We start from the raw sequence: 16,827 nt of genomic DNA, 5'->3' as shown, positions 1-16,827 counted from the left end.
TTTCAGCAAAATAATTTTCTGAGCCACGGTTTTTGCAGAATCATACGAAATAGGTCGAGATAAAATTATTTTAAATTATTTAGTTTTTTGTTTTAGGTCTACGAGGCCGGGAAAATTTTTTTCGAAAAAAACTAATTCATGGCTCGTTTAGAAAATTTATTCAGCTACAATTGGCTTTTTTTGTTTCTCTGTACGACAATTGGCTGCTGAGATATCAGCCTTCGAATGAAAAAGGGTTCTTTTGTCTTTGATTATCGATATCTCAGCAACTAATGGTCACACAATAATTTAAAGGGCAGTTTGAGAAACTTGAATAAATTCCGTAAAAGCTCCATTTTCGATTACAAAAAAAAGTTTTTTTTTATTCTTAATATCAATTTGAAAAACCCACGAAAAATGGTCATTTTCTGGTTTTTTAATCAACTCATCGCTACTTTTCAAATGTTGATGAAAAGATCAGTGTTGTAAGTTGATTTTACAGCTTAATGTACCCTTAAAAACCCTAAAAATTTTCAGATTGATCCATTGAAACGTTTGTCCGGGCCGATTGCCCAAAGTTATACAAAACCATTAAAGAAACAAGTTTTGTTCCTTAATTTGAATAATCATTACCAACATGAAAAAATTCACTTTTCTCGAATTTTTTCTATTTTTGCGTTAGATATTCATTAAATGTGAGGTAGAAAGAAAAAAAATTTTTTAACGAAAAACAAGATAAAACAAGAATTTTTTTACTTTTTAACTTCCCGCTAAGAAAATCGACAATTTTCAAAAATTCCGGGAAGTTATTGTTTTCACCCCGATTTTCGAAAATCGAGTTTTCATCAGATGTCGACGTTTTGAGGTCCTAGGAAGCTATTCTGACTATTTTCAGAATGATGTCCGAGTGTGTGTATGTATTTGTGTGTGTGTGTGTGTATGTGTGTGTATGTAAACTCTTTGTAACTTTTGAACTAGTGAATCGATTTGGATGGTTGAGGTGGCAATCGAAAGAGCTTGTTGGCCATCAACTTTCCTGAAAATTTCAGATTATTTGATTCAATGAACTCGAAAATATTTGCGAATTACGAAAAAAAAAATTTTTTTTTTTAGTTTATTATTGATTTCTCAAAAATGACTTATACGATCGACTTCAAAATCTAATCAGCTCTAGTACTCAATAAAACGCGTCGATTGCCACCTCAAACATCAAAATCAGATAATTCGTTCGAGAGTTATCGCGGGAGAAAGAAATGGTGAAAAACGGTTTTTTCTAAATATTTTCGAAACGACTGACGTGATCGATTTCAAATTTTAATCAGCTCTAGAATTCAATAAAACGCGCCGATTGCCACGTCAACTATCGAAATCGATTGATTAGTTCAAAAGATATCGGCGTTGAAAAGTTAAAAAAATAACATTTTATGTTATTTTTTCCGGATAAATCATAATATAACATACTAAAATGTGCCTGATATCATACCAACTCATCTTTTTTATGGTTTCTTTTGATCATACAATGTCATCGAACTTGGTTTTTAGTTTAAATCATATTATCAACAAAAAAATCGATAAAACGTAGTTTTTAATATTTTTATCGGATATTTCATATTTTATTGTTTCTTACATGAGTCAAAACTTATTTAAATCTTGATTTTGATCCCTGACATTGATTTCTGCCTCAATACACTTATTTTACTGAACATAATCAGGAACTAAATTTTAAAAACCGCTTCATTGATGATTTTCGATTCTTAAATTTTCAAACTTCAGCATAACAGGTAACTTGTTAGAGCTTGAAAAGATCGTAAAAAAACAATTGCATATGATAGCATTTTCGAGCTAGAAGAGCTCGAAAATATATCTACACTAATGTTTTCGAGCTCTTTGAGGTCGAAAACAGCGGGAAGTTTTGGGGCCGGCCCGCAGGGTCAACCGACGCCCAGATTTTTGTTTGTATGTTTTACTGAGGGTTTTTTTTTCTTTTTTCGTTTTACGGAAAAAAAAATTTTGTTTTTCTCTCCACCTCATATTTAATGATTAACTAACGCAAAAATGGAAATAAATCCAAAAAAAATTAATTTTCTCACGTTGGTATTGATAACTCAAATTAAGGAACCAAACCTGTTCCTTTAATTGTTTTGTAAAACTTATACTAACCGGCCCGGACAAACGATCCAATGGGTTAATCTGAAAATTTCCAGGGTTTTTAGGGGTACAGTAAGCTATAAAATCACATAGCAACATTACTCTTTCCATCAATATTTGCCAAGTAGCGATGAGTTGACTAAAAAACCAGAAAATTACCATTTTTTGTGGGTTTTTCAAATTTATATTAAGAATATATAAAAATCTTTTTTTTTTTATCGAAAATGGAGCTTTTAAGGACTTTATTCAAGCTTCTCAAACTGCTCATTAAATTACTATTCAACCATTAGTTGCTGAGATATCGATAATCAAAGACAAAATGATCCTTTTTCATTTGAAGGTTGATATCACAGCAGCAAATTGTCGTACAGAGAAACAAAAAAAGCAAAATGTAGGTGCATAAATTTCCTAAACGAACCATTAATTGGTTTTTTTGAAAAAAAAATTTTCCGGCCCTGTACACCTAAAAAACAAAAATTACGAAATTTAGTAAAATTTTGTCTCAACTTATTTCTTATGATTCCGCAAAAACCGTGGCTCAGAAAATTATTTTGCTGAAAGATCGTTAAACTAGACATTTCAAGCTTCAATTTGCATTTTTTATTTTTTCAATACAATCATTGTTTATGAAAATACAGCCTTCCAAACATCACTAAAAAATTCATAAAATTTTTTTGTTCCTTTAATTTTTTGGCTAAGTGTATGTATATTAGGGTGCTTCGTTTCCGGCGAAAATATTTTTTTCGTTGCTCATTAAGCAAAATATTGTTTTTCATGCTAAAACAAAAATTCCTGCCAAGTTTGCGCTCTGAATTCCAATTCTAAGTACTTTCCATTTGATTTCCAAGATTTCCCATTTTAAATACACGTAAATTAAATTACTTTTTTTTTCACTTTCTAATACTCCGCTGTGTTTTATGATATCGACGCAGTTTTGGTCGCAGATTGTAGGGCATTTGGTGTTCTTCAATAGTGCCCGTAGTACCTTAGTTGTAATCCCAGCTGTTTCACTTGTGTCCGCTGTGGAAGTCGTTTTTCCTATGAAATTGACCTTTCTTGGCTTGCAGAATGTAAAGCGATGAAAGTACATTGATAATGTTAACGGGAATTTTATAGGAAATTTAATTCCTTTAAAAAAAAGTCCTTTGAGTCAAGTCGCTCAAGACCATAGTTTCCGAGTTACGATGATTTTAATAATTTAAAAAATAAAATATCAATTGTCATTTTTTTTTTAATATTATATTTTTCACATTATTAAAATTTCTCTAACTCGGAAACTATGGACTTTATCGACTCGATTCATAGGACTTTTTTTTAAAGGAATTAAATTTCCTATAAAATTCCCGTTAACATTATCAATGTACTTTCATCGCTTTACGTTCTGCAAGCCAAGAAAGGTCAATTTCATAGGAAAAATGACTTCCACAGCGGACACAAGTGAAACAGCTGGGATTACAACTAAGGTACTACGGGCACTATTGAAGAACACTAAATGCCCTACAATTTGCGACCAAAACTGCGTCGATATCATAAAACACAGCGGAGTATTAGAAAGTTAAAAGAAAAATTAATTTAATTTACGTGTATTTTAAATGGAAAATCTATAAAATCAAATGGAAAGTACTTAGGATTGGAATTAAGGGCTCAAACTTGGCAGGAATTTTTGTTTTAGTAAAAAAAAAACAATGTTTTGCTTGATGAGCATCAAAAAAAATACTTTCGCCGGAAACGAAGCGTCCTATTATATATATATATATATATATATATATATATATATATATATATATATATATATATATATATATATATATTTATATATATATATATATATATATATATATATATATATATATGAGCTCTTAATTCTAATTCTAAGTACTTTCCATTTGATTTTAAAGATTTTCCATTTAAAATTAAATTACTTTTTTTTTTTAACTTTCTAATGCTCAGCTGCGTTCTATGATATCGACGCGGTTTTAGTCGCAAATTGTAGGGCATTTGTTGTTCTTCAAAAGTGCCCATAGTATCTTAGCTGTAATTCCAGCTGTTTCACTGATGACTGCTGAGGAAGTCATTTTTCTTATAAAGTTGACGTTTATTCGCTTGCAAAACGTAAGCCAATAAATGCACACCAAAAATGGAAACGGGAATTTTGTAGGAAATTTTATTCTCTTTAAAAAAAGTCTCATGAATCAAGTCGCTAAAGTCCATAGTTTCCAAGTTATAGGAGTTTCAATAATTTAAAAAATATAATATTAAAAAAAAAGGACAATTGTTACTATATTTTATAAATTATTAAAACACTGTGTAAATTATCATGATCACGATCATTTGTACTATAATCATTAACAAATAACAGTGAGGGTGTATTAGACGGTTGAGATCTATTATTCATGTATTTTTCCAATGCCCGATGTTTTTTTTGCACAGTCAGACATGATTTTATAAACTAAAAAATGTTTTTTAATAACAGCGATAAATTTATTTTCCGTTATATTCAGTAAGGATTGCTTCTTTCTAATGAAAAGTACATACAGGTGAATAATGCTTAAAAATAGCTGATGTGATATTTAGTGCGAATGCGCAAAATAAAATTTATCATATTATCGATCGAGAATCGGCTGATGATCGTATTTCATTGTTATGAATATAGTTGGGTGACTGATGTTGCTAGCCATAAGCTGATAATAGAGCACATAGGCTCCACCGAGCATCGGTAGCCGAGTCTCGGTCGATCGTAGATTTTTTTCGAGCATCGGTGACTTCGTATGGACGGTATCTCAAAAATTATCGGTTACTAACAAAATATCAGCCGCTGGTATTGGCTCGACTCGATATAAAGAAAACTGTTCGAAAAATACTCGTACTTGATCAAAAAACACTAAGGCAGTTAAATCGGTTGACGAAATAAAAATCACTGTTATTTTATTGTCCGGAGACACACATACAACGTAAGTATCAACAAAATACTTGACAAGTGACATCAAAGTATTTTTCACGGCACACCTCGACTGCCGCGACAAAGAAGAAACGCGTACTCCGTAATTAGAAATGTTCGCATAAAATAAAATATCAATTAATATTCTACTCCAGTATCATGTTCGATTGCACTATCGTCTAGTCATTATGCGTAATAAGTTGATTAATACCATTAATTAATAAATACGAACATTAACGTATTTTACTTGGTCATTATACGAAAATCGGTCGCACACGTTGTTCAGTTTCACGTTGATGCTTCGGCTTGTTCACTTGTTTACGAAAGACGGTTATTGTTCAATCGAAACTATTTTTATCTCGATTACTTTATTTACTCGTTAATCACACAAAAGTCTGAATTAGTCTAAAAAGTCGTAAATCGAATTGTTCAACGTCGGAATCGTACTTGCTCGTTTGGTCAAAGTCAAATTGTTCAAAAATACAGAAACGTGGCCGTTCAGTTCGGCGTCTCAGCCGGAGCTCTCCTCAATCTCAACGTCGGGTCGATTGCTCGGTCAAAATCTAAATTTTTTATCATAGATATCACCCAATTTGTCGCTAAACGGATAACCATTCATTATTTCGAATAATTTTTAACCACGGATCGAGGTTGAATTTTCCCCGTGTTACATCATATAAGCGGCTAAAAAACCATTTGTTATTTTTATAATTACGACAAATATTAACACATTCAAAATAAATGATCTTTTAAAAATTTCACCTGAAAGTATGAACTTCTAAAAGTTGCTCGAGAATTACATAACTTTAAAGTATTAAATATGTATTTATGGATTAGTTAAATAAGTTTCTTTATAAACTAAGCGTAATTAATATATACATTAATGAATATATATAATATATAAGAAAACAAATTAAGTTAGAGAATAAATAAATACTTCAAAGATTTTCACCTGAAGGTAGTCAAATGCACAACTATCTGACTCTTCGAGATCAAAAGTAATCCAAGTAATTCTAATTTTTTCACCAATTGGTAACTGAATTTTCCACTCACATAACATGTTAGGTAAGTAAGATGATTGATCATTTGGGGAAGAGATAATATCTTGAGCGGCAGTATATACTCCCCCACAACCAGGAATTCCTAGATAAGATAACACAGTTTTGAGAAAATGCTAAAATTGATTTTATCCATGTTGATTTAGCTGTTAAATAAACGCGTTCCAAAAATTAAAGAAACAAAACATTTTAGAAATTTTTTAGTGATTTTCACAAGGCTGCAACTTTGCGAAAAATAATCGTAACGAGATTTTAAAAAAGTCTCGTTTGCGCAATAGCCGTAGCTTGAAAAAATTTAGGATCGAAGTGCATCAAAGCTAGAAATTTCAAGCTATAAAATGCTTTTTTAAAATCTCGTTACGATTATATTTCACAAAGTTACAGCCTGCAAAAATCACTAAAAGATTTCTAAAATTTTTCTGTTCCTTCACTTTTTGGCATAAGCGTAAATTTGGTCAAAGATTTAAGAATACCTTCGATACTTGAATAGGTGATTTGGAACCCTAAGTCTTGACCATGATCATCTGAATGAAAGTGAACTGTTGCAAATGAACCGGAAGTAACAAGAGGTGGTGGATGAGAATGATTACAATAAATTCCCAGTTGAACTTCTCTATCGTTGACAGTTTCGGTAATCTATCACAAAGTTATAAAAACAATATAATTTATGAATACATTAGGTGTTTATGTTAGAATTATACTTCAAGATAGTCCATATCACAAGTTGGATGTTCTTCAATCATAACGGTAAAGAAGTGAAATTGAATCCGTTTTCCCATACGGACCATAACGTGCCACGTACAATCTCTATCCGGAGAATATCTTCCAGGTGATCCAGGTGAACTAATTGTTCCATGTTCGAAATCCAATAATCCACCACAAACAGGTTTGATACTGTTCCAATGAAGTGAAAATCCAGTACGAGTAATACTATTATCTGTGTGAAGCCATAAATATACACTATTGTGAGTGGAGATAATGTTTCCATTCAATGGTAAATTGTTTCCACAAAATCTTCCAAGTTGATGACTCCCAGCATTCCCTCCATCATGTATCTATAGGTAGAATTACAAAAAACACGTAATACTTTCTGAAACTGATTATTTAACAATGAATTATTAAGGAAGTATACTTGAAGAAAATCATGTCGGCATCCAGGAGTTGATTCCAAATCGAAGTTAGTGAAAGTAACATTTAAAACTAAAGAATTATTTGTGGCTAAAATAAAAGCGCAGCTGAGACCATTCCCATATGTAAGACCACTTGAAGGATACGTTAAAGTACCGGATAAGTCACGAATTACGCCTCCGCAAGCTTCTTTTGGCGTTTCGCATCGAGGACCCGAGTAAGTTGCTGTACATTCACATAATATTGTTCGTGTTTCTGTTAGAGTACAAATTCCCTCATTTTTGCATGGATTCGGAGAGCATGGATTTATTTGTGTAGCACATGTAATGCCTTTATTTGAATAATCAATCAATTTAAACCAAAAATATAGTCCAAATAATAATTAAGAACAAGTTTTAAGAAAAAGTAATTTACCTGTATGATCAGAATCACATCTGCAGATAAAGTTCTGATCGTGAGGTATACAATGTCCGTGAATACATGGGTTACTTGCACAAGGACCGTTATCACCAATGGTGCCTGCCTGACACCCTTGAGGACCCATTCCACTACCGTAGAATCCAGTCGGACAACGACACTCTACAAGAAGATTATTGTATCCAGGATTGTCAATACAAGTTGCGAGTGGATGACATCCTCCATTATTGATTCTACATGTTCCAACGAATACACATGTAACACCATCACCTTGATAACCAGTTGGACAAGATCCACATACTCTTGATCCCTAGGTAGTGTAATTGCAACTAAAATGAGGTAAACTAAAAAAATACATTAGCATGTTAATTACCATTGTATTGATGCATTGAACTTTTGGTATCATACTGCATCCGCCATTATCTGATGAGCATTCGTCGATATCTGCACAGTAATGGCCATTTCCAGTGTAACCAGTTGGACAACTGCCACAATAAAAATCCCCAGGTAAATTAATACAAGGTACATATGGTTGAATTGAGCAAGGAGGATGCTTTGCTGCACATTCATCGACATCTATTGTACATGCAGGATCATCGCCATTTGACTTCCATCCTTGTGAACATAAACAAGTATAACCGCGAGTTGTTCCGGTAGAAACACATGTCCCATGGTCACCACACAATGTGTGAGAATTTTGAGCATTACAAGCCACTGTGTTTGAAGTACAATCAACCCCGTACCAACCTGATGTACATGAACAGCTGAAAATAATTTTAACATAATAATATTAATACGTATAATGGCTGATTTCAAAACAAAGTAATGGTATAAATGTTTTAGCTTTGGATTTAAACGAACTGATAAGATCCAGGAAGATTTGTACAAGTTGCGCCATTCTGACAACCTAAGTCTGTTCCCATCAATCTTGCACATTCATTCACGTCAATACCACAGTTGGAGCCCTTTGAAATATTTTTAAAATTTATTTAATTACTCAAAAAAAAAAAAAAAATCTAATTGAATTTTATTTTATTTAAATTGAAAATGTGAGAGTTTAAAAAAATTTTTTTACCTCCCAAAAAGAAGGGCATATACACTGAAAGTTATCATACACTCTTATACAAGTTCCTCCATTCAAACATGGATTACTTGTACATTGATTTTGCCGTAGTTTTGATGTAATTGTTCGCAATCGTCCTTCTATTCGTCGAACCTAATACAAAATGTATGATGTACAGAAAATCTATCATTTTTTTACACTGAGAAAATAAAATAATATTGCCTAGAAAATAATTTCTTGGTTCAAGAAATCCGTTCCAAATATTTATTTTATTAATATTAATTATGAATTTATTGAGATAAGAGCATCAAATTTATTTGTATTCTTATATGAATTTGATATTATATTATGAGTAAACAAAAGAATAGCTTCACTTGAATAAAATAAAAATTATTTTCATCAATTCTACGAATTCTCGAGACAAAGTTATATATTTTCGAAAATTACCAAGAATATATGTTCTTGTATCAAGTAAATATTCTAAATAAAAGTATTTTTTTTCTGAGTGGATATTATAATAGTTTCATGATTAAAAAAAATACGAACTTACTCGATCAGTAAGTGTGTAAAGAGTTGATTTGGTCACATCATCAATAGGATAATTCTAAAAAAAAAAAAATTGTGATAAAACAATTTTTAAAATAACTATCCAGTAAGAAAAACGGCTAAACTTAATTACGTCATTCGACGGGATCGAAAACCGTGAACCAGAAGAATTTGATGTTGTATCGATACCGTATTCTAAAATATTTAAACGTCTTTGTAATCCATACGGACCATTGATCGCGTGATCAGCCTTCTGTACTTTTTGTACTAAATCTTTCAAAAACCCATCGCGCCATTGTTCAACTAAACGGGATGCAGTTCTTGCCTAGTTATTAAATCATTTAACATTAATTTCATTCATTATTATGTTGAAGACAACAAAACAATATTCAATAAAACTGATAAGTTACCGAAATGGCAACACGTAGTAAATCGATGTCTTCGATATTGAAATATCCATGTCCTAAAATTTTAATCGTGATGTTTCTATCTTTTGCACTTGAAATAATAAGATTTCCATCAACAGATTCCAAAACAGGTCTAAAAAAATAACAACTCAAGTATATTTATAAAAATTAAAATATACAAATATTTATCAAAAAAACCTTTCGTCCATCCATGCATCACAAAATGATTTGCATAATAGTAATAGTAAAAATATTAACCACAACACTTTGAACTTCATTATTGTAAAGAATATAAGCATTTACATAATACAAAATAATAATTAATTTAACAAAATTATTAATGTCATTCTGAGTGATGTTTAGTTCTATAAAATCGGTCATAAACTAAAGTAAGATCTAGAATCAATAGCTGAGTATAATCAGGTTTTCCGAGTGGGCGTGTATGAAATTCATATCACAGTCCGCCCAATATATTATTACTGAGATTAAAAATCAAATGAAAGATTAACTTTATTTTACAAATAAATTTGACAACCGACTAACCTTCCATGAACTTCTTATATGTGAGTTTTAGAGACTGAAGAAGAGCTTAGTTTTATTGAATTTGACATTTGGAACTCTCTAATTGAATATATACAATACTCATTGATAATGAAAGCAAGAAGCGTAACCCGAGGTGTAGTCAAACTCTGTTTCAGCTCCAATTTTCTGAAACTAATCGTGTAGGGTCACTTTGGCTGGAACGGAGTTTGATTTTAATACATTTTTCCTACTTTTAAAACTAATTTTTTCAAACAACTAGAAACAGAGTAAAAATCAGATACCATAAGCCGCTTACTTCCATTTTCTTAAAATTTTTCTCTTTTTGTGCAAGTAATCACAGTAAGAGAAAAGTGCATGCTTGTGGTAACTAGAAAGGGATGGGAATAAAAATATAGTCATCTTGCCCAATATTTCTAGTTTCTTCAACTATATCATAGTGCCCGAAACTATTTAAAAGTAGTAGTTTTAACTAAGCATTTGTTTTGTTGTAACTTAATATCATTTCTCAGAACTTATACTTCAGCAGAATCACAAATGTTTCCGCAATTGTACGATTGTAATTTTAGTAATTTAGCATCATTCAAGTCGTCAACGAAGATAATTAAGGATTTTTCTTCATTATTTTTTTGTAATAAGAATACCATTTTTTACTAAGTTACGTTCGCTATTGTCATTGATCATTGAACTTTACCACAGATGAAACAACTATGATATCATCGTACATTTTACAACTATATATTAGTTATTTGAACTAAGGGTAATAATGGAGGTTTCATTGAACTATGTTTTTCATAGTTCAGAAAACCAGTTTTTTTTCTCAGTGCACGATCCCGACTAGAATTTCTTCCTGATTTGCCTAAAGTACCATAAGGACCTTATCATGTTTATATAAGATTTGCCTTATTAGGGCAAACCTGACAAGTTCCTTGTAAGGACCTCATCAGGATATCCTTATTCAAAAAAAAGTTATTTGCCATCGGGTCAATCTGACGAGTTCCTGATTAGGACCTCGTCAGGATATCCTTATTCAAAAAAAGGTTATTTGCCATCGGGTCGACCTAATAAGTTCCTTGCCAGGAGCTTATCAGGATATCCTTAAAAAAAAAATGATTCCATCCTTCCAAGTATTTTATTTGCAGACTAAAAATAATGCAAAGTACAAAAGAATATTATATAAAAATCACGTCAATCATTGCAGAACAAATTTTTACCTCTTTATGAGTTATTCTTTGACATCATAATGAATATTATATTTACACTTTCGAGATCACATATGTATGTCAGTGGATAGCATCGAGGACTTTGAATCGGAAGGACGCAGGTTCGAGCCCAGCAGTCATCGGAATTTTTCCATCAATACAAACCATGTTTACTTCCTCTAATTAATGCTCTCAATACAATAGATAACATTCTCAATCAGATTGAATTTCTCTTTTTTTTTGCAATTTAATATTTTTTTTTTAATAATTACTAATAAGATAATCCTAATAAGGATTTGATTAGAATATCCTGGTAAGGACCTTATAAGGAAATCCTGATAAGGACCTCATGGGCTTTAAGCTTTACATCAATATCAGGATCCTCATCAGAATACCCTGATCGGGACCTTAATTGAAATAAGGTTAACATGATAAGGACCTCGTCAGGTCCTTATGGAAAATTCTAGTCGGGATGATAAAAAAAGGCCATTCAGCATCTGAAATGGAAGTAGATATCTTATTGTACATTATCTGAAATAGAACTATCTAAAATATTAGAATAAAATTATTAAAGTACGTCAAATAGTGATATGATCATCATAATTAATGTAATTCGTGTTCTTAATATATCGTACTATTATATTCTGTCAATAAAACGAAAGTGGACACAACCTCTTGAATGAAGAAGTTAAGTTACTTTTAGAGCGTTACATTGCATCCGTATGAAAAAGTCATATACTGCTAAACATATAAGAAATAATATTTTATTTTATATTAACATATATAGAATAGTAGATAAAGTAATCAATAGAATATTGGCGGAAAAATATACAGTAGTATATTTTTAATCATATAATTTTACAATATATTATGATTATACGCAAAATTATCTAAAAATTAAATTTATATGTATCAATATACAGTGGGGTGCTTCGTTTCCGGTGAAAGTATTTTTTTCGTTGCTCATCAAGCAAAACATTGTTTTTCATGGTAAAATAAAAATTCCCGCTAAGTTTGAGCTGTTAATTCCAATCCTAACTACTTTCCATTTGATTTCCAAGATTCCCCATTTAAAATACACGTAAATTAAATTACTTTTTTTTTAACTGTCTAATACTCAGTTGCGTTTTATGGTATCGACGCGACTTTGGTCGCAAATTGTAGGGCATTTGGTGTTCTTCAAAAGTGCCCCTACTAACTTAGCTGTAATTCCAACTGTTTCACTTGTGTCCCTTGCGGAAGTCATTTTTTCTATCAAATTGACCTTTATTGGCTTGCAGAATGAAAACTAATGAATGCACATCAAAAATGTTGTTGGGAATTTGGTAGGAAATTTTATCCCCTTAAAAAAAAGTCCTATGAGTCAAGTCGCTAAAGTCCATGGTTTCCGAGTTATAGGGATTTTAATAATTTGAAAAATATAGTATTAAAAAAAATAATGACAATTGATATTATATTATTTAAATTATTGAAATCACTATAACTCGGAAACCATAGACTTTAGCGACTTGACTCATATGACTTTTTTTTAAGGGGATAAAATTTCCTACCAAATTCCTAACAACATTTTTGATGTGCATTCATTAGTTTTCGTTCTGCAAGCCAATAAAGGTCAATTTGATATAAAAAATGAATTCCGCAAGGGACACAAGTGAAACAGTTCGAATTACAGCTAAGTTGATATGGGCACTTTTGAAGATGAACAAATGCCCTACAATTTGCGACCATAGTCGCGTCGATATCATAAAACGTAGCTGAGTATTAGAAAGTTAAAAAAAAGTAATTTAATTTACGTGTATTTTAAATGGGGAATCTTGGAAATCAAATGGAAAGTACTTAGGATTGGAATTAAGAGCTCAAACTTGGCAGGACTTTTTGTTTTACCATAAAAAGCAATGTTTTGCTTGATGAGCAATGAAAAAAATACTTTCGCCGGAAACGAAGCACCCTAATATACAGCCACCTATAAATTTGGATTTATGTGTATAAAATTATAGCATAAGTATATAATGCTCAGCATACGAAATACTAGCTGCGAACACCTGCTTTGCTGGGTTGTTTTTTGGTAGTGCATTTATTTATGTGCTAAATCAAGATACGCGATCGAGTCTCGTGATAAGTATGCGTCAAACAATGTGAAAGCGCGAGAATTTTAACCGTGTATCTATACCCGAACTAACTATCAATTTGTTGACCTTAAAATTTATTTATTAAATTAAAAAAAATCTGTCGAATTTCGATCTAAAATGACCTCAGATACATCATATCAATAAATGACTCGCTTTTGATTGCAACTTGAATCGAGTCATTCGGTCCAGTACTCAAGAAGTTATATCTCATAGCAACGTCTCATGCGCCAAACAAATATATTTTTCATATTTTATAATTTTATTATCGACAATTGTTCTATATACATTGTAGAATGAGATAGAAGTAACCGTAAACGTATATTAAAAAGAGAATGAAAATGCGGCAAACAAATGAATTTTAAAAATAAAGAATATCTTTTTTAATTAAAATAACTATATAAAAATAAAATTATGTCATTTAATTTTTATTTAGATATGGTTATTTTAATGAATCTATTTATAAACTTTAATAAATTTTGAACAAATAATTTTCTCAAAATATCAATACGCTTCTCAATAAAAATTTAACGAGATGCTGCGTTTTCTTGCCGTCAAGTAAACTTAATTTAATTTTCTCATGAGGTAAGAAAACAAAAAAATACTCAAATCTACTTTTTTCTACTTTTATGATTTACGTATATCTAAACCATTTTTTTCACTGGCTCCAACAAATATTATTTTATGAAAATAATTTTTATGCTAATAGATTTCATTTAAAGTAGATTCTGTGGGAATTTTAATAACCTACATCCTATTTATGCTCATTTTATGATTCTTTACAAGATTGCTAAAAATTCATTTTCAATTTGAAGTATATTGAAAAATTCGATCTGAAACAATCTATTCATCCCGTGGATAGAGTAGTTTTTCTCAAAGTCTCAACTTTGAGTGACCGAATTTAGATTAAAAAGTCATAATAGAGTTACTACAGATTTATCGCGGTATATGGGCATAGAATATTATAATATTTTTACGGTCATTTTACTTTATGAATTGGAGATTTATCTTTGACTTTTTTTTTACAAAAACAAGTGAAATCAGCGAAAAAACAGATTTCATCTATAAAAAAGTGCGCCAAGTATGCATTTATCGCGATGAAAATTATTGAAATCAAAATAATCACCAAGTACCTGAGCGCTACATAATAAAAAGTTAAAATTTTTTTTCCGTGGATTAGGTATAATTTTTATATAATATAAAAGAACAGTTAAATTTAAAAATTATATGGATAAACTTGGCGAGTTAGTATCAACTTAAATAAATCATAAATTAATATAGTACTAACTCGCAGTTTATCCATATAATTTTTAAATGTAAATGTTTTTTTTATATTATATAAAAATTATACCTAGTCCACGGAAAAAAATTTTAACTTTCTATTATGTGGCGCTTAGGTACTTGGTGATTATTTTGATTTTAATAATTTTCATTGCGATTGATGCATACTTGGAGCACTTTTTTACAGATGAAATCTGTTTTTTGGCTGATTTTCTGGACAGTACTGAAAATTTCGAAAATTAACTGATAGGTTTTAAAATATTCGAATGTCGAAAATCACCTCAAATTAATTCTGATCGTTTTAGAATATTTATTGATCAGGTTGTTCCGATTATTGTCATGCAATTTACGACTTCAAAATCTGTTTTCTAATGATTATAATATTTTCAAAATTTTTGAAACAATCCACAGCAAACTACACCGATGAAACAACTCTCAAGTTATTTAATGCATTAACATATGAGGCATTCCACGCCAAATCGGAAGGTTTCAAAAATTATCTTTTTCGATTTTCATAATTTTTTGGTATTTTGTAGTACCCCTCAAAAGAGGCTTCCTGGTAAATTTGGATATTTTTTTGATCAATGGTTCAAAAAATATCAAATGCTAAAAAAAAACTCTCTTTTTATGGTTTTTTGATCATAACTTTCGTATAATGGTCGAAATTTAATGTTTTTTTTTTTTTTTTAATTTTTGTTTTTAGATGGTCTTTACAGAAATAAATACAAAACAAAGATTCGAAGTGTTTTTAATCGCGATTTTATGATTTTAAGTTTTCGATCGTGTTTTTAAAACTGTGTGTACCCTTCGATTTTCTTAAAAATTTTCTATCTTAAACTTCTATCTAATCTGCAACTTTTAAGCCCAGTTCGGTCGTAGGCCATCCATAATTACTATTTTTTTTTTATTTTTGAAAGTTGAAAAATTTTTTTTTCGCTATTAATTATTAGCAGTACCGATTTTGTACACTATACACTAGTTTTTCTTACATATTATAAATTGATTTTAATACTTTTTTGTTTGAGTAGGGACTTGAAAGCAGTAACTAAAAGGTAATGCTAATCATGAGCAGTTATGAAAAATGTTTTTATTTATTGAGAAGCAAGTACTTTGAAGCAAAAGAAACATTCGACTGGCTATACAATACAGCTAAGACCATGATAGAACCACCATAATTTCATATAGTTTTTAAAGAAGCAACGAAACTGTATTAAAAACGTTCTTGATTATTTCCGTGTTCTCTTTCGCGGTTTTGGAAATACCGAAATAATACCGGAATTATACGGTATAAATACTGCATAAATATGGTATTACTCGAGTTATTTTGGCCAGTTTTTTTGCCGCATTATTACCAAAAATTTATGAAATAAATTCAGAACATTTATGGTAATAAAACAGAAAAAATACGGTATTTGCACAGCATTAAAACAGTAATTATACAGCATATTTATAGAACGTGTTCGGCATTTTTGCAGCATCAAACCGTTCTACCCGGAAAAAAATTTATATATAATTATATAAAATTTTATTTAGTTATTTATAATTTTATATAATTATATATAACCTTATAAAGTTATATATAAAATAACTGTCATGAAAAAAAAAAATAAAATTAAAAAACCCGTCAACTCGTGGACTCGATCGCGAGACCTACTTGTTCAAAGTCTGATCTGGTAGCCATTATGCCAAATCATTTACTTGAAATATGTTACTAATTGTATTCAGATAGATACAAACAAACTTAAGAAAATTAAAAACATCAATTTTTACAGATAGTTATTTTCACTTACATTTTTTTGTTTGAGTAAAAATTCTGCGAACCAAAAAATAAAATAAAAAATATTACATTTCGCACATTTTCGATGATTTTAAATGCAGAAGCGAACGAAAAATAAAACCATATTTTTTTACAATTTTCTATTTTATCAGCGTAAATCTGGCAAAATTGCAGGATACTGACGGTATTATTATCACAAGAACTCCGATTTTATTAG

At 30.4% G+C, this 16,827-nt stretch overlaps 1 protein-coding gene across 2 annotated transcripts in view; it reads right to left on the bottom strand.

The window, feature by feature from the left end:
• LOC103577995 (cubilin-like) overlaps window positions 1-10,031 on the bottom strand; it is a 318,246-nt gene extending 308,215 nt beyond the window's left edge. For both annotated transcript variants that reach the window (XM_053741631.1, XM_053741632.1), the window contains exons 1-12: window positions 9,883-10,031; window positions 9,688-9,817; window positions 9,411-9,602; window positions 9,282-9,335; window positions 8,744-8,884; window positions 8,530-8,633; window positions 8,042-8,432; window positions 7,666-7,978; window positions 7,256-7,581; window positions 6,825-7,178; window positions 6,597-6,759; window positions 6,018-6,208 (exon numbers count right to left, since the gene is read on the bottom strand). In XM_053741631.1, the coding sequence (XP_053597606.1) occupies window positions 6,018-6,208; window positions 6,597-6,759; window positions 6,825-7,178; window positions 7,256-7,581; window positions 7,666-7,978; window positions 8,042-8,432; window positions 8,530-8,633; window positions 8,744-8,884; window positions 9,282-9,335; window positions 9,411-9,602; window positions 9,688-9,817; window positions 9,883-9,983 (2,460 nt within the window). In that variant the 5' untranslated portion in view covers window positions 9,984-10,031. The remainder of the gene's footprint in view (window positions 1-6,017; window positions 6,209-6,596; window positions 6,760-6,824; window positions 7,179-7,255; window positions 7,582-7,665; window positions 7,979-8,041; window positions 8,433-8,529; window positions 8,634-8,743; window positions 8,885-9,281; window positions 9,336-9,410; window positions 9,603-9,687; window positions 9,818-9,882) is intronic.
• Between the last annotated feature and the right edge of the window lie 6,796 nt (window positions 10,032-16,827).

The sequence above is a fragment of the Microplitis demolitor genome, chromosome 8 (genome assembly GCF_026212275.2).
Source record: "Microplitis demolitor isolate Queensland-Clemson2020A chromosome 8, iyMicDemo2.1a, whole genome shotgun sequence".
In the NCBI taxonomy this organism is placed as follows: Eukaryota; Metazoa; Arthropoda; class Insecta; order Hymenoptera; family Braconidae; genus Microplitis; species Microplitis demolitor.
Note: the sequence above shows the minus strand (reverse complement) of the source record. Positions and strands in the feature narration are given on the sequence as shown.